The sequence below is a fragment of the Pteronotus mesoamericanus genome, unplaced genomic scaffold, assembly GCF_021234165.1.
Source record: "Pteronotus mesoamericanus isolate MK-2021 breed Mesoamerican mustached bat unplaced genomic scaffold, CSHL_Meso_final contig_94, whole genome shotgun sequence".
NCBI classification, from domain to species: domain Eukaryota; kingdom Metazoa; phylum Chordata; class Mammalia; order Chiroptera; family Mormoopidae; genus Pteronotus; species Pteronotus mesoamericanus.
The window spans coordinates 46936929-46957933 of NW_026555285.1; the positions used below are offsets into that span (position 1 = coordinate 46936929).

Consider the following 21005-nt stretch of genomic DNA (forward strand, 5'->3'; position numbering starts at 1 on the left):
AGCAGCGTTGTAACCAGCACCGATGGCAGCTCAGAAGGCCTGGCAGCTGCCATAGTGTTTTTTCAAAGGGGGGAGCTGGGGCGATGCTTGAATCGGGGACGAGCTGGTGGGTGCCAAGTGGCACAGAGGACGGGGGAGCTCTGAGCTGCCATCGTGGTCGACCTGGCACAGGTGCGCCCTTCTTTGTCCTCACAATAGCCCACAGAGTGTCCCTGTTGTGCTTTTGACGAAAGCTGTCTTCCTCCTCTCCCTGAGCCGGCTCCCCTGGAAGAAAGGACCTCGGAGGACGTGCTCCCAGGGCGTCATGACTGCATCGGTCCCTGGTCACGTGTGTTAGGGGAACATGGGCTGCGGCCAAACAGGCTGTCGTGTGTCCTTTAAAATTCATGCCACAATCATCCAGAGTGCAGGTCCGGTGGCAGGCTTGGCTGAACGGGCGGAGGTGCCAGTCCTCAGGGGTAAGATGAGGGGTAAGAATCATCTTTTTCTGCACTGGCTATCCCCACGTGTAAGCAGCGTGCTTTTGGATCTAAGGAGATACACTTAGGGTTTCCCTTCCCTTAGCCTCCAAGATCCATCCAGGTTTCGGGCAGGGAGTCACCACACCCTTCTGCTTCCCCTCCTAGAAAGAAAACTGGGTTAGGTTCTCAGGGGGGTTGCTTCGTTAGAAGCCAACGTGAATAATTCTTTGAACACAAGAAACTTACATCAGAGCCTATCAGAATGATACTGGCTTCTTCAAGGGGCTTTACTAACCTGGGTGGAAGAGAACTATCCAAAATGTAACAGGAAGAAGTGTAACTATTTTAAAAAAATAGAATGGCAGCCGAGTCCACAGCCTGACGGGGCAGACCGTAACTCGGTGAGCCGAGCTTCCTACCTGCAGCGTGTGTAAAGAACTCTTCATGTACTCAAACATTAGGCAAATAATTTAATGATAGAGAACGCCAGAATTTCTCTACACACAGTATTTCAAGTTACTCTATTTTTGTCTGGAACACAGATCTGAAATGATACGAATTATACGGAAACACTGAACCATGAGTTACACAGAATGACAAAAAGATCCTGACCCCCTGGCCTTGCTCCCACTCCTCCCTGCCCCCGCGGCCTCTGGTGAAGACACCTAGTTAACCCTTCAGAGGTAGACACGCGAAGCCAGCTGCCAGGGCTGAGATGGCCGGCAGGCGCCAGGCAGGCGGCCGTGGCCCCGATGCCGCTTGCTTCCTGCTGGAAGGCGGCCCTGTTTCCTGCTTCGCCTTGTTTCTGGCCCGTTCAGACGAAGCACCGTTCTGATGGCCCAGGAACAGCGGCCCATCCCCAAGTCCATGGGTGTCAGTGGAACGAGGGTGGTCGTTAGTCCACACATGTGGCATAATAGCTTAGTCAGAATCGCTTTTGTTTCATTGTTTTATGAAGCCACCCCGCATCTGGAGCCATCATTACCGTTCACTGACAGCCAGCACCAAACACCAGCGGCGCCCACACTGTGGGAACCATGAGGGAGGAGGGATGGACCCCAAGGGAAACTTGAGAACGGCCAGCCCTGACGTCCCTCACCGGGGCGTGCGTGTGTGCACACACTGTTTGGCTCTGAGGAGAGGCCTCCATCCGCAAGCACTGCCATTCCAACACCAGAGAGGGGACAAGGACCTCTCATGGCTTTGGCTCTCAACTCCCTGGATGGGTTTCCAATTGGTGGAGACAATGAGTGAGTGGCCCAACAGAATACTCTGGAATCTTACCCAGCCCAGGACCCCGAGACAGAAGTTAAGGGCTGGTGTCAGCCACAAGGTCTTTGCAAAGCAGAGCAGCACGGCCCCCAGCCCCCAGGCCCAACACTCAAGCCACAGCCGACGGTGTGTCGGAGGGGAGAAGGGGACCCCATCCAGAAAGTGAATGGCACAGTTTTAACAGCAGGACATCCTGGGGAAATCCAGGGCGTCTACTCTGAAACTTGAATCGGAAACACGGAAGCCGCATCGGTACACAGGTACATTCATCTCTTTAAAACCTAGCTAGATATTTTGGTTTTCAAGCACCATGGGAAGCCTTTTCAAAACTTTAACCACTTGGTGTGTTAAACAGATTTGGAGAGCGACCCCACATCTAGAATACGCAGTCGCTGATGAATGCTTCACGCACTATGGCTACCTCTGTGTTTTTCTGGTGTGATCTGAGATTAAACATGGAACAAAACTGTGACTCATTCACAGCGCACCGTGTCCAGGCTGTGTGTGTGTGTGCAGTTGTGCAAAATCCCTGATGTTATAACGATATTCATCTTTTCACGTCAGGTACAGGCACCGGGGGCTCGCCCTGTAGGTCCCACCACGGACAAGAGCAGCAACTTTTCTATTTCAGGACAATTATGGGCAGAAATTAAACTACGTACAATAGAGGTCCTTCCGTAAAGTTGAAGATTGAGGGTAGAGGAATGGAAGACAACGACAAAATGCTTTTAAATCAAAATAATTGCACATTGGTCTTGTACTCCAGGAAACCCTGAGGTGAACTACAGTCCGCAGGTCCTCGGACCGGGGCGCAGGCTCGCCAGGACGCTTCAGTCGGCCTCGAACTGGCTCATCATCAGCTTCCTGCTGTACTCATAGGCCAAGAAGAGCGCCCCATTGGCAGGGAACGCTCGGATCATGGTTGGCTTCAGTCCGGAATACAGGGCCAGTATTCCTAGAAGACAAAAGGGAAGCAGAGCCTGAGACCCCTTCCTTCGAGACTTCCCTCAAAGCTGCGCAGTGTATTTTTACAGCTACAAACCCATACAATGGCATTAAAAGCCAGCTCGTAAATGAAAGGGCTTCTTTCCAAATTTCCGTGGAATAATGGAACGAGACAGGCCAGGGACACCGGGCAACATCAGGTCTCCGAGCAAAGCTGGTCGCTGCTCAGGGAACGTGTGCCCATCCTGTGCCTGGTCCACTGCGGGGAGGCGGATCCGGCAGAGCTGAGGCCGCCGGGGGCAGGCAGGAGGCGGCCCCAGAGCCGCAGGCTGCAGCGGTGGTGCGGCCTCTGCTTCGGGGCGAGGACTGCCAGGCTCAGGGCCGGCGGGGAGAGCGGTGAAGTCCGAGACCTGTTTCCGGCGTTAGCACTGCCAGGGTGGCGATGAGGGTCCAGTCGGATAAGGGAGGTGTGAGAACTTTGTGAAACTATGAGGTATTACGTAACTTTAAAGAACTAGTAATACACAGGATGCCTGTACTCTCTTTGGGAGATGAATTGAACAGTTTTTGCACACTCTTACTGTACTCTCACAAAATCAAGACAGAAGGGTTCACAGGTCTTCACTCACTAGTAGCATAAAATTGCTTTCATGCAAACAGTAAGTAGAAAACTTCATCCTCCCACATAACTCTGAAAACTGCTAGAGAGTCACCTTCAGAAGTTGCTTAGTGCATCTTTAATTCCAGAACTCTCAGGATTAAGGAGGCTGCACATTCTTTTAAATCCCTTAGTGGCTCCCTTAGGGTGATCTTCGGAAAAGATCCGTAGGACATAAAATAAGTGACTCTAACTTCAACATGCCTGTCCCCTTAAACAAAGCTCGCATTTTCCTGGGCCCTTCCAGCTATTTAGAGCAAAGACCCCTGGCAGGTCCCTGGCGCGGGGGGTAGGAGTAAGAACTTCAAACACTCTTGAGAAAAAGGAAAGCAAGCGAAAGAGGGGGGGTTGGAAACAAGTCCACGGCCGGGGCCAGCAAAGGCGCCCAGGCAGGGCACAGGGCGGTGCTGCTCCTCGACGGGACCAGCAGCGACAGGACGCACCGCCACCCACCCGCGCCGGCCGCAGACTCACCTTCATTTCTCACGATGCTTATGCAGGTCCCAATAAATCCTGCCTGTTTCCCAGACATGGAAAGAACTTGAATTCGAGACTTAATACAATCCACCGGGTAAACAGCAAGCCAGAGCGAAATGCCACCAACTCCACCGCTCAGCATCAGAGGGACAGGGCCTGAGGAGGAAATCGGCAAACGGGATTTTGTCGCGAGAACAGCTGACGTGACACTGCCAAAGGTCAAGGTGGCAGCTGCAGGCGGGTGCAGACAAAAAGGCGAAGGTCGGGGAACACAGACCTCTGAGGCAACTGTCGAAGCTCGGAGGGCACAGGCCCCGCGCGGTGTGGCAGGCTGGTCAACCCCCGCCTGGCCAGGACGGAGCGCCCTAGGCAGGGTCGTACCTGGGCTGGTCACCGTGGCACTCACTGCGGCCCTCCGGCCCCCAGCGGTGGTGACGCCCAACCAGGGGAATAACACTAAGGCCACGGGAACACAGGCCTTTATTCCACGTTCTCCTTCTTCAGTATTTTCCTATTTTAATGCCCAGTAGCTGCGGTTCTTGCTTTGAAGCATGAAAAGCTGGAGTTGTCTTATTAAACCCAACAGTTAGGCCTGGGAGCCGGACTAGCCCCAGGACACATCCCAAACACTGCCAGGAGACAGTTAAGAAAAAAGTAACCACCTGCATGCCAGCCAGGCATCGACGTGTTGCGTCAAGTGGCTAAATAAAATAATGCTGGAAAGAACTGTAAAATTCCACTCCTTTCAAAACACTGGCAAGATTTATTACCACATTTTAGGTTTATCGCAAGATGATTTATAAGTGATGTCCCCATTTATGGCTGATTTCCCATAGGGAAAGGAATTTCTGTATTTCCTCGCCCCTAAAACAGAGCCGGAACAAATTAATGAATGTTAGTCCAGTACAGAAGCTCTGGACACGGCTTCAGCCCGTCCTGAGACCACGACCAAGCCCAGGGCAGGTGCCCGCGAGCGCCAGTGCCGCCCAGAGGAAGGCACCCACCCCGTTGGACCACACCGCGGAAGGCTGGTTCCCGCACGCCCCCGCGCGAGCGCGCACTCTTACCTAGCTCATCTTTGGATCTCCCTGATGCAAAAAACGATCGACTCAGTTCATAGCCGCCGAAAAAGAAGAAATAGCCTGGTACTTCTCGGAGTAAAGTGCTTGAGAGTCCATGGTAGAAGCCCAAGGGGCCATCGGTTCTGAGGATGGTCTTCACGACAGACCAGACTGTGCTGGGAGGGGGAGGGGGAGAGGGTGTTGAAGACAACGAGCGAGCGCATTCGTGCCAATCCGCAGGCCTTTTCCAGCTGCAGGGAGGGAGCAGCTGGTTTTATAAAACAGAGGCACCAGAGTTCTGGGAATAAGAGGCTTCGGTGGGAGGCACATGCCCAGAGAAGCCTAATACTTCACGACAAGCTGGACCACCTGAACTATCCTACAGTAGAGAAGTTTTATTAAAATGGTTAACACATTTTTAAAAGTCCTATTATCAACCATGTAAAAGAGTTAAGACCCATTTTTTTTTTCAACAGTGAGTAAGTGCAATTACAATAAGGAGTCTCCAAACTCAGCAAAAAATAATGGTATTCTCTTTGCCCGGCCCTCGCCTCTCTCGATTCCTATGTCCTCAACCTTTCTTAGGATCTGGGGTCTTGAGAGGGTTTACTCTGTGGTTCAGGGGCATCATTTTGTGTTAACGCAGAGAAGCGGCCAAGGGCGTGAGTGCTCCTTGGAGACACAGCCCAGGAAGCCGCGGGGAGTGAGCTGCAGTTCCTCTCCCGCGGACACCGCGGACACCGGGGACTCAGTTCTCAGAGAGGTGGCCGTGCAGAGTCCGAGCAGATCACAGGCACTTTCCCTCTCGGCCCCTCTTCCCGATGCTGGGCGCCCGGGCGTACTTTGTCCCCGGGAGCCACCACCAGAAGCCAAAAACCGCCTACTCTCCTCGCTCCTCGCTTCGCTCCCCTGGCGGCTGGCTGGGACCAGCCAACACAGGATTGCGCCCCGAGGGAGAAAGATAACTGCTTTTAATGATCATCTCCCTCTGAGGGCCTCTCTGCAGGTCCTTCCGAAACACCCTCTCGTTCTGTAATTCTGCAAATGGGACAAAGGGACCCAGCTCAGCGTCATCAGCCTGCCTTCTAATCCAAGCCTGAGGCTGCCACAGCCCCCTGCGTGGGCACTGTTGTGCCTAAGATGTGGCCATCTAATACTTTTGTGCAAGGTGTCTGTTTGCCTAAGTCCGCATCTAACAATTTCTTTCTTTAAAAGTGCCTTAAGCTATTTTCAAAGGCAATGAGGGCTGCTTTATGGGTGCTGGTAACGTTCTGCTCCTTACTCAGGCCACTGGTTACAAAGGCACATTCATTTTGTGACTACTTACAGCTCCGCAGACTGGAGGTTTCTGAGTGTATATATTTCAATAAAAAGTCTGAAAGATGTACGTGCTTGGACCTCAGGCTATGAATAATATCTTCAAACTACTTGTGATCAATCTCAAGGCCGCAGGAAACAGGGCTCTGCTACAAACCCCGCCCTCCCTGCAAGGGGATGGGATGGTCGCCCACGCATTTCCTCCCAGCACATCGGCCGGCATGCAGGTACCCACAGCCACCAGCCAGAGGGTGGAGATTAAAAAGGATAATCAATTACCTTAGGATCCAAACAAAGCATACTGTATTTGATTACTCACAGGGTAACTAGATTCTGCTTTCAAGATTGCCTTTGGACTAGGTGATCCCACCTCTGGGAATATAGCTGAAGGAACCCAAAACACTAGCTCGGAAGAACGTAAGCACCCCTATGTCCATTGCGGCATTATTGACAATCACCAAGATAGGGAAGCAGCCCAAGTGTCCATCAGTAGATGAGTGGATACAACAGCTATGGGGCATTTACACAATGGAAAACTACTCAGCTGTAAAAAAAAGAAAAAGAAGAATAAGAAGAGAGGAGGAGGAGGAGGAGGAGGAGGAGGAGGAGGAGGAGGGGGAGGGAGAGGCGGGGGAGGGAGAGGAAGGGGGAAGAGAAAGAAGAAAAATTTACCCTTTGTGACAGCATGGTTGGACCTAGAGAACATTATGTTCAGTGAAATAAGCCAGTCAGAGAAAGACAGTACCATATGATTTCACTCATGTGGGGACTCTACTGAACAAAGTGAACTAACAAGCAAAACAGGGACAGGCTCATAGATACAGAGGACAGCTAGTGGGTGGGAGGGAGGAGAGGGGGTAGAGGGATCGAGCAAAAAGGAAAAAGGACTCGTGGACACGGACAACAGTGTGGTAGCCATTGCAGGGGGGTGGAGGGTCTAAAGGGACTAAATGGTAAGAGAGAAGAAACAACAGAGTTGGAGAGGTTTGATCACTGAAGAGAAAGCTAAGCCTACAAGGGCTTTGATGGGTTTTCAGGACCTGGGCCCTTTGTAGGTGAACCTGAAGGACTTGGGGGGCAGGGGGCGGGGTCAAGGAAGTTACCACCAGCATCTGGGCGGATCGGCTGGACACCTACGTGAATCCTGGGAACGAGCATCAGATAATCACCTCTGGATCCAAACGAGCCCTTGCGAGGGCTCAGCTCTCAGCACCCAGGCTGCCAGCCGCGTGCCTCCCAACGCGGCTGGGGGTCACCCTACGCAGGCAGCAGGCCTTTCGAAAGGAGTATAACTCCCTGCTTCCCCACTTCTGGGGTGCTGTGTGTCTGTCGGGTGGGGTAGTGGGTCCAACCTCACAGTCCATTCAGAAAATCTGCCTCCGCCTGGTAGGGGGAAATGTTCTAGACACGCCCGTATGTTGCAGTGGCTACATCTGTTTTATGCTCTACTACTTAATTGTAGTACAACATAAAATTACAAAACGCCCCCCCCCCCCCCCCCCCCCAAGGCAGCAGAGACCCACGGGCGGCAGCAGCGGCCTTACTTCTGGCTCTTGGCGATCTTCCCCGACGCCTCCATCTCGAACATGGTCTGCAGCCGGCACTTCACGAGCTCGGTGGGGCAGAGCGCCAGCGCCGCGAACGCGGAGGCGAGGGACCCGGCCGCTGCGTTCTGCAGGTCGCTGAAAGGACACGGCACGGGAGTGCGCGGGTGAACAGGGGGGCCCGCCGTTCCCCCCGGGGTTTCCACATGGGGAAAATCGCATGCCTGAAGGCACACCGCTCGCTGCCAAGCGGCAATGCTGGGGTTTGAGCCCGGGTCTGCCTGACTGGAAAGCCTAGGCTCCTTCCACTGGTCACAGTGCTGTGGGCAGAATGGGTGCATCTCCCAGCCCCGGGTCCTGGTGCTGAAGCCTCAACCCCACTGTGATGGTATGTGAACGGGGGCTTTGGGGGGGCAAGTAGGTTTAGATGAGGTCAGAGGGTGGAGTCCTTGGGTGGGATCCGAACCCCTAACAGAGGAGACCAGAGAGCCGCCAGCTCGCACCCCCTGCCTGCCATGCAGAACATAGGAAGGTGTCCCCCTGCAAGCCCAGAGTAGGCCCTCCCTACACCCCAAAGCAGAGGCACCTTCGTCTCAGGCTTTCCAGCCTCCAGATGTATGAGGAACTAACGTTTGTTGTTTAAGCAGCAAGCCAGTCGTATGTAGTTACAGCAGCCAGAACTAAGACACACAGTGACACACAAAACAAAACCCGGAGAGGAGGGAGAAAATCACCCACAGTCCCGCTGCCGGAGAACTTGCTCGCAGTCAATGCTGAATACTTCAGGGCACCTGCCACTGAGCTTTGCATAAAACTAGGTTCTGGGACCAAAGCCAACCTGGAGCAGACATGTCATGTAACTGCCACACGTGAAAACCCAGGGTGAATTTTTAACCAAAAAGTCGCTCATTCCAAAAAGATCTCCGAGTTCAGCTGATGACCTCCTGACCTCAGCAACGCAGGGCACGTGGGAGAGGGCGCAGCGCATGCGCGTCGGCCGACGCCGGCTGCAGGCGAAACGGTGGGGCAGGACGCACACATGCGCGGAGGCGCGGACGCACACAAACCCCGAAGCGGCCGTAGCCCCCTTCTCGTCCCGCATCCGCTCCGTGCCCCCTGCCAGTCACCAGTGGAGGGTGGCCAGGGAATCCAACAGAGTTCAGGAGTCACAGGGCACAGGCCGAGAAACAAACCGTCAGGAAGGCGTCGCCGAGAGAGAGTTCGTGGGGTCAGAGAAGATGGCCCTTCCCGCCCCTGAGACAGCACCCCCGGCTTGGGGCCAAACGACCCTGCCCCGGGGCGGGGGCGCGGGGAAGACAGCGCTGCCCCCAGCAGGACCAGGGCTCCGTGACAGTCCCCTGTTAAATGCCAGTATCCTGCTGTCATGCGCAGGCACCACTCTCAGATTCCCAAAAGCCCCGGGGAACCTCCTCAGCTTACGGCCCCAGGTACAGCAGCCCCCGATGATTTTCCTGCAGACTGTGGGCAAAAGCTTAACGTGCCCACCACACTCAGCCGTCCTCAAGCTACAATGAACTAACTGCTTGTTACATAAACAGAGACCAAACCTCCGTGTCAACTCAAGGGCCACCTCCAGGGCTGGCCCTGATATCCTCCCCCCGGTGGCCTGGCCTTGGTGCCAGGGTGGACGAATGTCCAGCGGGTGTCAGGTCCCAGAGGGCAGGTCGGAGCGGCCTTCTCTCGGGAGGAAGACACTGCTGCGGCCTGGACTTCCTTCTGAGGTAGAGACCGGGACGTGAGGCCAGCTCCAGAGGAGAGCCAGGTGCTCGGCTGCGCGGGCGCTCGGGCTCCGGGGAAGCAGAAACTGCGCCCTGCTCACCCGTTCCTTCCCCTCCACTCCCACCCCCTCGGTGGGCAGAACCAAAGCCTGAGATGACTCTGCTCTCTCTCGGCCAGCCTGCACATCCATGCTGGGGCCCCACGCAACCTGCCGGCAGGCAGCAGTCAAACAGGGTCAATAACCGGTTTGCCGAGTTTCCTGGAACGGGGGCATCGGTCAGCCGAGCTGCCCGTCCCATCTCAGACGCAGGCGTGACTGGGGCAGGCGTGCAGCTCCAGCCACGAGGCCAGCCGGGAGCTGCAGCGGACTTTGGCTTTCTCTGGCATAATTCTCATCAGCCAGCGCACTCGGGGCGCTCTTGGACCCCAGGCGGTGCCTCAAGGGCTGGGACTGAAATGACAACAGGCGTAGAATGGGATTTTCTAAGAATCGGCTGTTTGTCACCGGTTCAACAAACATGGACTGGCACACTCCTGCCGTGCCAGGTCAAACACCCTGTCCAGTCCAAGGTCAAAGGCAAACAGCACCAGCGGCAGTGCCCTGACTGGGAGCAGGCCAACGTTCCCAGCATCATTCCCAGCGGATGTTCACAACAGGTCCTCACAGGCGGTCCTTGCCTTCCGCTGCTCTGCTCTTTAACCTTCCACTAGATCCGGCCCCGACAGAACACCCCCGAGCCCCAGCTGCGGCTGCAGGGAGGGAATGCCCCATGGGGGCTTGGGGGACGGGGGCTGGAGCCCGGCTTTCTGCGCTCCAGTGTCTGCACTGTGCTTCCCGTCCATGGGGCACAACACCCGCCCTTCTCCCATCCTGGCCCCCCAGACCCCCACCGTGGCCCCCGGGGACCCCCAGTGAGTGCTGGAACACGGCGCACACCTGTCAGAGTTCTGGAGATGCCTAGACGGCATCTCCCCGACAGGGGACAAGCCCACTCTGTCCTGCAAGGTGACAAGGAAGACTCTGAGTTCAAAACAGACCATCGAGTGCTGGTTTAGGCCGGGGGCCGCAGGAGGTTCCCTCGCCATGGGCCCCCCCAGACTGCCCGTGGCTGCTCACCGTTGCCTCGCCTTCCCCCCAAGGGCCCCTCCTCGGCTCCTGTCTCCAGTCTGTTGCTTAAGGGGGACGGGCTGCACTCACAGCAGGTTCTTCCCGTCAGACTGGTCTGCCTTCTGCTGCTCTCTTCCCCTCCTCTCTTCTTCCTGACCCCTCTGCACTGGGGGGCCCTGGGATCCGTGCCCAGCCCCCCACCAACGCTGTCTCTCTGAGTGGGTGCACCCCGTCTCAAGCTTCCCAAGAACAGGTGCTGTCCATTGAGACAGAATTCCTGCCTACAGAAGGGCCCCCTAGGGCCCCCTAGGCACCTCCAAGAGACTATTCTGTAGCAAAGAAGCCTCCGATTTCAAGTTCCTACCACAACCACCAGGACGCTGGCCCTTTGCATCAAGAGGCGAATGTAACAGTTTTATTTCCAATCTATCAGCGTTCCAAGGGGGCGTGGCTCAGCATCCCAGAGGCGTCTAAGTTCTTTTTAGTGTCCGTATGATAAATGCCCACGATGACGGGACACAAGCCAGAGTCCAGTGTCGGGGGCAGATCTGGCCAAAGGAGGGTCACCTGTACTTTCTCAGATGCTCGGGCCCTTCCTAAAAGTCCACCTTTCTCCTCAGACCTCTTTCGAGACTCTCCATTTTGCTGATGAAGGAGAACCTAAAGCTCGGTGTCCCTGGTTCCTGGCCAGCGCTTCTACCCCCAGGAGAGGCAGCCCCGCCACCAGCATCTGAAAGGCACCCTCTCACAGCACGTGTACTTCTAGGACCAAGCTGCTTCCTCTCCACAGGGGGTCCCTCTCCTCCTTCAGTGTAATAAGCAGCCCTTGCATTCCAACCCAGTCACAATGTATCCACCATCAGAAAGAAAGAAAGGGTTTTTTTAAAAAGGAAACACTCTTCTCCATAAAATACTACGTTGCTACTTTAACAAAGGAAAAGCGGGTGGGTGCCCCGACTCACCTGAGCTTCGCCTGCTTGTCCAGGCCCACCACCTTCCGCACCACCTGCTGGCAGAAGCCGTAGCACATGAAGAGGACGGAGTTCTCGGCGATGTTGGCGATGAGCGCAGGACTGGTCCCCTTGTAGAAGCCCCGGAAGCCCACCTGCGAGTAGGTCTTCAGGCAGCAGTCAGTGAGGCCCCGGTACAGGTCGGGGAACGTCTGCATCTTCACCTTCATGGTGTCGAAGGGCTGTCCGGTCAGCACGCACGCGGTGCCCCCTGCCAACGGCACAGGAGTCTTCAGCGGCCGCGTCTACGGCTGTTGCGGGGGGCTGCCTCGATGCCCCGGGGAAATGGGGCCCGGGCAGCCGGCCCTGCCCTGGCCTCTGCTTCAGCGCCTTCTCCCCCTGCTCGCCCCAGCCTCCTAACCCAGTCCAGTAACTACGTAGGTGCCCAGCGCCCAGCTCCGGCCCCGATGGAGCCACCTGGGAGAGGGACGTCTGTGGGCGTCACAGTCAAGGCCACCGGGTACAGAGGGGTGGCCTGTGTTTGTTAGCAGCTCTGGCAATGGGGTCGGGGGTTGGGGGGTCAGGGCTTGAAGCCTGGCTCTGCCATCAGGTCCTCGCCAAGTGACGGAACTTCCCGGCCTCAGGTCCTAGGGGGTTCGTGTCAGCGGCTGCTGCGGAGGCTGAACACACGGGGGCGGGGGGGGGGGGGGGTGCCACAGCCACTGCACAGCAAGCGGTTAATTAGTAGCAGTTCTCGTGGGTGTGTCCCTTTTAACAGGAAGCGGAGGGAAGTCTGGAAGAGTTAATCCCTTCTCTCTGCTGCTGCCTGCTGGTGCTGATGACTATCAGAGAAACAACAGAGGAACAGGCAACAGATAAAGGAAACAGTGGCTAATTAATCCCTGAGGAGTTAAATAGCTGACCCTACAGAAAAGCCTCTAGTTGGACTCTACCAATGCAGAATTTGTAATCAGACACGGAATGAACTGAAACGTATCTTTGCTTAGCAAAAACCACATACTTAACTTGCTTTTATACTTCAAGAGCATTAAACACAGCGAATCTAAAGATGACTTCAAGAAAATTCTGAAGGGAAGGAAAAGACAGACCTGAAATGACCCTGTTTTTCCCCCAGACCCTGGACGGGGTCTGCCTTGTGGATGCTGCCACTGGCCAATGTTTCCGCCTTCCCTGGGCCTGCAAGGCCCCTGTGTGTCGGCTGCCCCGGGCTTGTGTCGCAAAATATGACCCCTGGATGAAGTTATTAAAGCCTAATCAAAAGTGAGGAGCGCGCCCTGGCTGGTGTGGCTCTGTGGCCTGTGAACCAACGGGTCGCCAGTTTGATCCCCAGCCAGGACAGGTGCTTGGGTTGCCAGCCAGGACCCCAGTAGGGGGCGCGTGAGATGCAACTGCACATTGATGTTTCTCTCCCTCTCCTTCTCCCTCCCTTCCCCACTCTAAAAATAAATAAATAAAATCTTTAAAAAGTGAGGAGAAGGGTTACATAAAATATTTAAGAAACAAACTCACAGACATAGGCAACAGTACAAAGGTTTTCCGCTGGGGGAAGAGGGTAAATGAGGTCAAATACACGGTGACGGAAGGAGACCAGACCACGAGCGGGGAGCACACAAGGCAACGTACCGGTGACATATCACAGAATTACACAACTGAAACTTACATGATGTTAACAACCTCGATCAGCCCAATAAACTTTTAAAAAATTTAAGAAACACAATTTCATTAACTTCAACATGATACGTAGTGACTCCAACGCAGTTGAATAAGGTAGAGATGGGGGAGGGGCGGCTAGGAGTAACTCCCAATTATTAGCAAAGAGACAGGCATTTCCAAAGAGTCTGAAAACCGAGCTCTTCTTTGAAGCAATCACAAGTATGATCTTTGTGAGCCTATCCTTACTGTTTGTTCCTTGTAGGAGATACTGTATTTCTGCTTTGTCTTACCAAATTATCCCCAAATCTGAATTAGTGGAATGTCATTCAATAACACATTACTATAATTAGGGTTATCCTCTCCTGGGTACTGATGGGCCAGAATAAAAGATCCTAATTCTATCCAAATAGTTTATTCCAAAGGAAGAGGTGAAGGTCAGACTTTTTAAAGTTGGTACATGATTTAGGTAACTTAGAAGCAAGTAAACCAAATAAAGTATTTCATTTGGAGCATTACTATTTTAACTGGAAGTTTTCCCATATCTTAACACAGTCATCCTGAATGGTTCAGACTTTGCAGGTTACTTATGATACATGCATTTGTTGCGTATCTGTAACCGTTACATTTCTAACAGGAAGAAGGTAGGAGGCTAATGAATTTTCAAATGCTAGCTATAATTCTCTCCTTTCCCCCAGGGGGGTAAGCTAATTTCACAGGTAATTAACCGCCCACCGAGGGTGCTGTCCAGGCACGCATTGTGCCCGCCCCCCGCCCCGCTGGGGGCGGGGCCGGGGCGAGACCTTTCTGAGCAGCAGCACCACCCGCAGGGACCCAGCAGGTCTCCGGCACCGGCCACATCCATGAGGCTATGAGTCAGTTGCAGGAATGAGCTATTTCTCCACCTGCTCAGAGCTCAGACCTCTGACCATCTCACGTCCTCACGCACAGGGAGGCGGCCTCTGAGTCCTCTCAAGCTGTCACACCTGGCCGCGCATCTGATTCTGCGGGAGCGGCACTCACACCGCGAAGCGTTCTGCACTCCGCCAGGCTCGCCGCTGTGGATTTTCCGTCCCTGATGTAGTTGCATTAGCAAACGGCAAGGTGCTGGGGAAACCCAGGGGGCCAGGCAGCGTCCGCGGGGACGGACAGCTCACAGGGCGGGCAGGGGTGAGAGTTGGGGAGCCAGCCTCACCCGGAATTGCCTGGCGCACCTGCACAGAGGCAAGCAGTCAAACGCTGGGCTGAGCAACACGGACGGACGCTGCATCCTTTTCACAGTGTTCCGATCAAAGGAGGCTGTTGGTGGTTCTTAACTGTGGCACTGGATAAACGCCAACGATCTAAAATGCCACGTTCCCCGACGACGCTGGTTCAACAAGGCACACGCCGCAGCAGAGCAGCCAAAGCAGGGCGAGCAGGTTTCACACTCCTTGACCGACTGCAGGGCTACCACGGGCTTCCCCCAGTGCGGTCAAGCCCAAGATGCACGCTGCCTATTCCAGTCGCGATCCGGTCACCCATCTTCTTCCCCTTCCCCGTCCCTGCCCCCTGGGGCTCCCCGCCCTCTCCCACGATCCCCCCACAGTAGCTGCAGCCGGACAGTGACGGCTTCCCGTCAGACGAGCTGGACAAAAAATCTGCTTGGAGGAGACCAGGTTTGCTTAAAAGAAAAAGTAGAGACACTGGAGGACCTGTGTATCTCGCACCCACATCACCTCAGACCTCAAGGGGCTCTGCCCTGGCACACTAACCCCGTCCTTGGGTGGACTGTGTCCGCAAAACCCTCGGGCCCCTGGTCCCGCCCAGCAGCAAAATCCCAAGGCCTAACCGCTTCCCCGTGCACAGAGCTGGGGCAGCGAAGGTGCCACACTAACCCCCGCTCCACGCTGCTGTCGGCCGCTTGCATATTAAAACAAAGAGGTGACAGAACTAGACGAGGGACACAGCAGCCCAGGCCCCAGCCTTGCGTTTACCCACCAAGCTGTGTGAGCCCGAACGCGTCCATCTGGGCCCCTCCTCCAAGGGCTCAGTGAGCATTAGAGCCGGCGGTCTCTCCAGGCCCTTCCGGCTCCTCACAGGGGGGCTGAGGACCCTCCCGGGTGGGCCGGCGTCCGCACTGCACACAGAGGGAGTTCTAGGTCACCACCAGGAACCTCCTCTGCTCAGGGCGGTGCGGCAGCGGAGCAGGCTGACCCCGCGTCCCCAGGGCAGGAAGAGTCTCCATCGCAGGGACACGAGCCCCGCGCCTGTTCACAGTGTGGTAACTGGCAGCCTCCGCGCCCTCCGCACCAGGCTCCCAGCAGCGCGGCTGCAATTCGCGGCTTTAAAATGCACCGTAAGTTACCACCGTGGCACACAGGTGCCTCTCTAGGCAAAGGGAAGCTTTTCAGCTCTTTCACAACAGATCTGACATCTCTGATAAACCGAAGGACATTGAATTCCAAGAGCTGATAACCTCTCATGAAGTGAAATATCCGCTGACTGCAGAGACTAAATGCCCCACAGTTTCCATGTCAGTGTCTGAATGCGGCAGGGAGGGGCGGGCGGCGGGTTGGGGGGCGCGGTGCAGGGCCTGAGGGGCTGCAGGCGGATTCCACAGCAGGGTGAGCGGCTGGCCCAGAGGCACACAGTGGGGGGCAGGGGGGCGCGGAACCTAGGAGCCCTCGGCTGCGCCTGCCCCTCAGGTGGGACACTCCTGTGGTCTCTAAGGGGGAGCCGGTGCTGGGGGCCTTCGCTCAGCCTCGGGAATGCGCGGTCTCTAGCCTTCCTCATCAGCTCACCTTGGCCAGCCTTTGGTTCATGGGAAAAATTGTTTTCCCCCTCTGAACTGCCATTTCTTTTTTACAATGAAGCAAATGACAGGGTGAGAGCAGGCGGCCGTCTGAATGCACTGGTTCTATTGAGCCACAAAGTCCCACGTGCAAGAGGACAGCAGGCAGCCCACCCCCGTGGCCTCTCCATTCTAGGGAGCAACAACCCATTAGAAGAATCGGTGTGGAGGGCGAGGGCGCACCAAGGTCTTCAGCCGGGGAGTCTGGGCATTTACCCGAGGGCTCCTTTGACCCTAATAGCACACAGGCAACTGGAGGGCAAGGTACCAGCCACCCACTTCCCACTCTGCCCCTTGCGTCAGGCCGAGCAAAGGTGATCTTTCTCAAGAGTGGCCTGTCTGTTCCAGGCTGCACCCAGAGCACGTACCTGTGCCCCGTGGGGCCAAAGTCCGCCCCAGGGCCCCACGTTACCTTGCAGGGCTTTAAGACTGGTGAATGGCAGTCTCGTTCACCAAAGACATTTCTAAAGGGAGTCCCTCTTTCTTTCCCTGACAGGAGCAAGGACGGTAACCAGGATTCCCTGGAGAGATGGCGCGGCGTTATTTTTGCACAAGGGCTCTGAAGACTGTCAGGCTTGGAAGGGGAATCCCAAGTCACCTGCACATCCCAGCCCTGTGACAAAGGACACGGGAACTCTGCTCTGCGGTGCCATGGTTTCCAGCGGTAAACTGGGGACCTGAGCACCCCGCGCTGACTCATACTGTTTTAATACGGTGGGCGCTACTCTACCAGCTGCTGCGCTCGGAACTCCGTATTACACTTGCGTTCAACAGCCTCGTTCCGAGCTAACGCATACCGATGTGGGGGTGAAAAAGGTCGTATTGGCACTGTGCTTCCCTCGCTCTCACATGCAGAAAGTCCCAGAGGAGGAGGGGATGGAGTTCCCGCCAGGGTTACCTGCGGCGCCTGCCGTGAGGTCGATGGTGGCCTGGATGGCGGGGTTGGACTTCATGTTTGCCCGCTCCTCTGCTGGGCTCCTCCAGAGGCAGCTTCCTGAAGCTTATGACGGGCACCGCATGTCCCTGCGTGGGGACAAGAGTTCACCGTCAGACAGGCGTCTGCAGCCTCCCTATCCGCAGGCCTGCTGCCTGGCTACTGGGCCAGGACTTCAGGGAGCTGGGGCACCAGCCCTGCGCTGCTCCAAAGGGAGCGGGCTAAGGCGCCAGCGCGGCTCGGGATTGGCCTCTCTTTTCACCCGCCCCCCGCCCCGCGCCCCCCACCCCCTCACGAACAGCTCCCAGGTCCAAAAACCTTCCTAGAGCATCAACGCTAAGGCCACTGGCAAGAGGCACTTCATTCCGATCATCCTGAAACCCTTAAACGAATGCCAGGTAAGCGAGCCAGCCCCACACGTCCTAAGCCACATCTAACTAGCTTTTCAGAGGCCTGAGTCGAACCCTCGCTCTACCAGGCTCAGTTCTAAACGCAGCAGGGCCCGCGCTGGGTCCCCTAGAGAAGCCCACAAAACGGCCGGTGCGCGACCAACGAGTTAGGAGCGTGACCAGCAACCGAACGCCTGCCGTCTCTGCCACCAGCAGCGTGGCCTCTTGGGCCCCTGAAGCTGGGAGTCCTCATCTACACAACGGTGAATAATGAGAGTATTGTCACTGCAGTAATACCAGGGCCACACAGACAGCCCCGAGGGACCGATGTGATCATGAACGGTGACCGCGCGCCAGCGCTCGGAACTGCAGAGCACAGCACCCAACGTCGGCCACGATCATCACAGTCCCCACCGGCGCGTCTCGGGCCTCACGCGCACAAGGATCCCCTGGGGACCTTGCTGAAGTGCACGCTGACAGACAGGCCTCAGGTGGGACCAGCCTGACCCCCAGCCACACTTTGAGAAGCAACTCCTGCTCCACTGTGGCCCCAATTTGCTTGATAGGAACCACCTGGGGCACCTGTTAACGATCCACATGCTTAGCCACACACCCCCACCCCGGAATCTTGATTCACTATAAAAACTAGAGCCTTCTCTACCTTTAGACAAGTATCAAAGGCAGCTGAGGCAGACTTCATATAATATAGACTTCAAAAAGGACGCGTGCCTCATTAACATAGAGCATTGAAGTAACCAATCCAGCAACCAATTCTGTACGGTTTTCAAACAACATGAGGGGCGCATCTGTGAACAACAAGGAACAGGTTTTGCTCTCATTGCAAGAAGACCCGCGCGATCCGAGTCAGGCTGCCTTTCAGGAGGGGTAGGCAGGCTGGGTCCCCGGTGAACGCCAACGTCTCCTAAACGTCAGCAGAAAATCATTTTAGCCACCAAACGTTTTTTAACTGCTTGAAAAAGGTTGCTAATGACCAGACGTCAAGAATCTCACTTTCTTTACAAAAATAGAATATATATATTAAAACCAGAACCACCAAAACACCAAAAGCAACTAAGTTCGAAACACAAGACAAGGATTTCAGGTTCTTGTTGGGCCTGGAGAGGCAGTACTAGTTGCTGAGGTTGATGAAGTGCTGGCCACCCCGGATCTGGAGAAGGATAGCAAGGTTCTAATCCAATGTCCCCCTTTCCAGGTGGACAATTGGGGCCAGAGGAAGATGGGCTGGGGCTGGGGCTGGGGCTGGGGCTGGGCCTGGGCCTGGGCCTCCGGCAGGAGCCGCAGGAACAGGGCACAGTCTACGTGGCCTCTCAGTGCCTTCATTCCTTTTGGAACGTGCATTTCTTTCTCAGCAGCAAAGCACAGCGGAAGGATGCCACCAGGGCGAACCCTTTAGGGAAGCCAAACACGCACGCCAAGTCTACAACTTCCTTGGAGAATTATTAGGATAGTCCACAGTGATGGGAACGAACACCTAAGTCACAAAGTGTGGGCTCCTGATTCAAATAATGCGCAGCTGTGGCTCGAGGGGATTCGTCAGCCTGCAGTACCGCCTGGAGTACAGAAACTAAACCCTTCCAGCGTCCCTTCATCCCCCTTTAAAACACCAGGGTCTGACTTCAGGAGAAACAACAGCGCTCACCATGCCGCTTATCTGTTCCCCAGGGAAATGAATTTCTCTAAAGGGAGAAACCCACGAGACCGCCTTCTACGGGAAGGTTCCAGCTCCAGGGGAAGCAGGAGGAGGCCGCCCTCCAGCAGCGACCCGAGCTGGGGCACAAGGGCGCTGGGACGCAAACCGCCCTGGGACTAAGCAGTCAACGTGGCACTGCTGCCCCTGAGCCTCGGCATCCTCGTCCGCACGAGGGGCAGCTTAAGGACACGCGTTCCGACTTTCCCTGCCCGGCAACCTGCGAGAGTCTCCCATTCATAAGCGCCTCGGTGCGCCCCGGCGACCCGGCAAAGGGCGCGGAGCCCCGAGGCCACATGACACGACCAGGGGCAAAGGAGGGCAACGCTTCCCAGCAGGTGACCACTGCGGGAAGGAGGCCGCGCACCCCAACAGAGTCTCCGCCGAACCCGGGGCAGCACGCTGGCGACAGGCGCCCGCGGGACCCCAGGCACGTGTGCCGCGCACGGGCCGCCTCCCTGGCTGCCCGGGAAGGTCGCGCCGCCCGGGCGCGGAGGCCCGCTCGCTCCCCGCCCCCGGCCGGCTCCCTGCCGCCCACGCGCGGCAGGCCGGGGCTGCGCTCACCGCCGCGCCACCGGGCCGCGTCCTGCTTGGGCTGCCGCCGCCTGCAGTGGCCTCGGTTTCGCGGCGGGGGCGGCCGCTCCACCCCCACGTGGGCCGCGGGCCGACCCCCGCCCCGCCCTCTCCCGAAGCGGGCGGCCCCGCGGGGCTCGGAGCGCGGCGGCCGCCGGGGAGGGCCGAGCCCGCCCGGGAAGCGGAAGTGGGCGCGGCGCGGCGGCGCGCGCGGTCCGCACGGGCGCCGGGGGGGAGGGCGGTGGTGGTCCCCGCCTGTCCCCGCCTGTCCCCGGGGTCCTCGGGAGCCTCCGCTGTGCGAGACCGAGGGTCTGTGCGAGACCGAGGGTCGGTGCCGGCGCCGGCGGTGCACGGGTTGGAGAACCGACCGGAGGCTTTAGGCCGGTTCGCCTTTCCGGCACTCGGGGCTCAAGGGCTTCGTTGTAAGTTACGATGGAGCGCGCAGGTACTAGGAGGGAAGTGATGAAAAATACATTCGCTGTGGCCGGTAAAAAAACACAATAAAATAACCCAAACATTTCTCATTCTGCCTTGCCCAAGGAAATCCATTCCCACTAATGAAGACTAACTCTAGGTCAGCCTCTGGTCTTGCTGTTTCAATGGCTCTCTGGCAGTTTATTAAAAGGCACTACTGAAGGAATCTGTTGTCTACCCCGAGTAAGCAATTCTCTCCAGGGCCCTGCGACACAGCTAACACCTACCCAATGTCGCTGTAACACTCAGTCACCGCCTTCGGCCTGCTTTGGTTCAGGCTTCGCTCCTCCATAGGGTTTTCTTCCTTAAAAGACAGCATCGTTTTCTGCGACATCTGTCTGCCCTGTTTATGTGTGGCGTTGGACTAGTGCCTATGTAGGACAGTGCTTCTGGGCGCGGCCTCCTCCTTAAATATTTGACCTGCTGCCCCGCTGAAGAGACCCCTGTGATAAGTGGGGGCTCCCATCTAAACTGCACGAGACTGTCTTCACAAGATCAGCACTTGAGAAGTCGAGCTTGCGGAACAAAGTTTAATTACAGAAACAAGCCCGGGAGTTGCGAGGACTTGCCCAAAGTTACAAGTAACAGACCTCGTGGGAGGCAGGTCCAGAAGCATAAGCTTCCCTTGCAGCGTCCTGGGCGACTGAGGGACTTGCAGCGTGGCCTGGCCTGGTGGCTTTTGCAGACTAGAAACATGAGGCCCAAAGGAAAGCTTATTAAGGACAGGCCCAGATCGGTTACACACTAGAAGGAACTCTGTGCTTGGAGCCAAGAAGCTTTCATAAAGATCTGTGTGACCTTTAGTGAGGCATTTAACCTTCGAAAACCCTAGCCGTCATTGACTGCATCTGCTTGGCACCTCCTGCTCAGGCGCAATTCACCAGGCGCTG

The 21005-nt window shown here is 56.2% G+C and overlaps 1 protein-coding gene across 1 annotated transcript; it reads right to left on the bottom strand.

Annotated features, from left to right (window-relative positions):
• Window positions 1-900: 900 nt before the first annotated feature.
• SLC25A15 (solute carrier family 25 member 15) lies at window positions 901-19701 on the bottom strand. Its single transcript, XM_054586509.1, has 7 exons — window positions 19633-19701; window positions 16936-17060; window positions 11546-11804; window positions 7736-7873; window positions 4881-5050; window positions 3811-3969; window positions 901-2688 (listed from the first exon to the last, which is right to left on the bottom strand). The coding sequence occupies exons 2-7, from the start codon at window positions 16988-16990 to the stop codon at window positions 2564-2566; spliced, it is 906 nt and encodes a 301-aa protein (XP_054442484.1). The 5' UTR covers window positions 16991-17060; window positions 19633-19701; the 3' UTR covers window positions 901-2563.
• Window positions 19702-21005: the final 1304 nt, after the last annotated feature.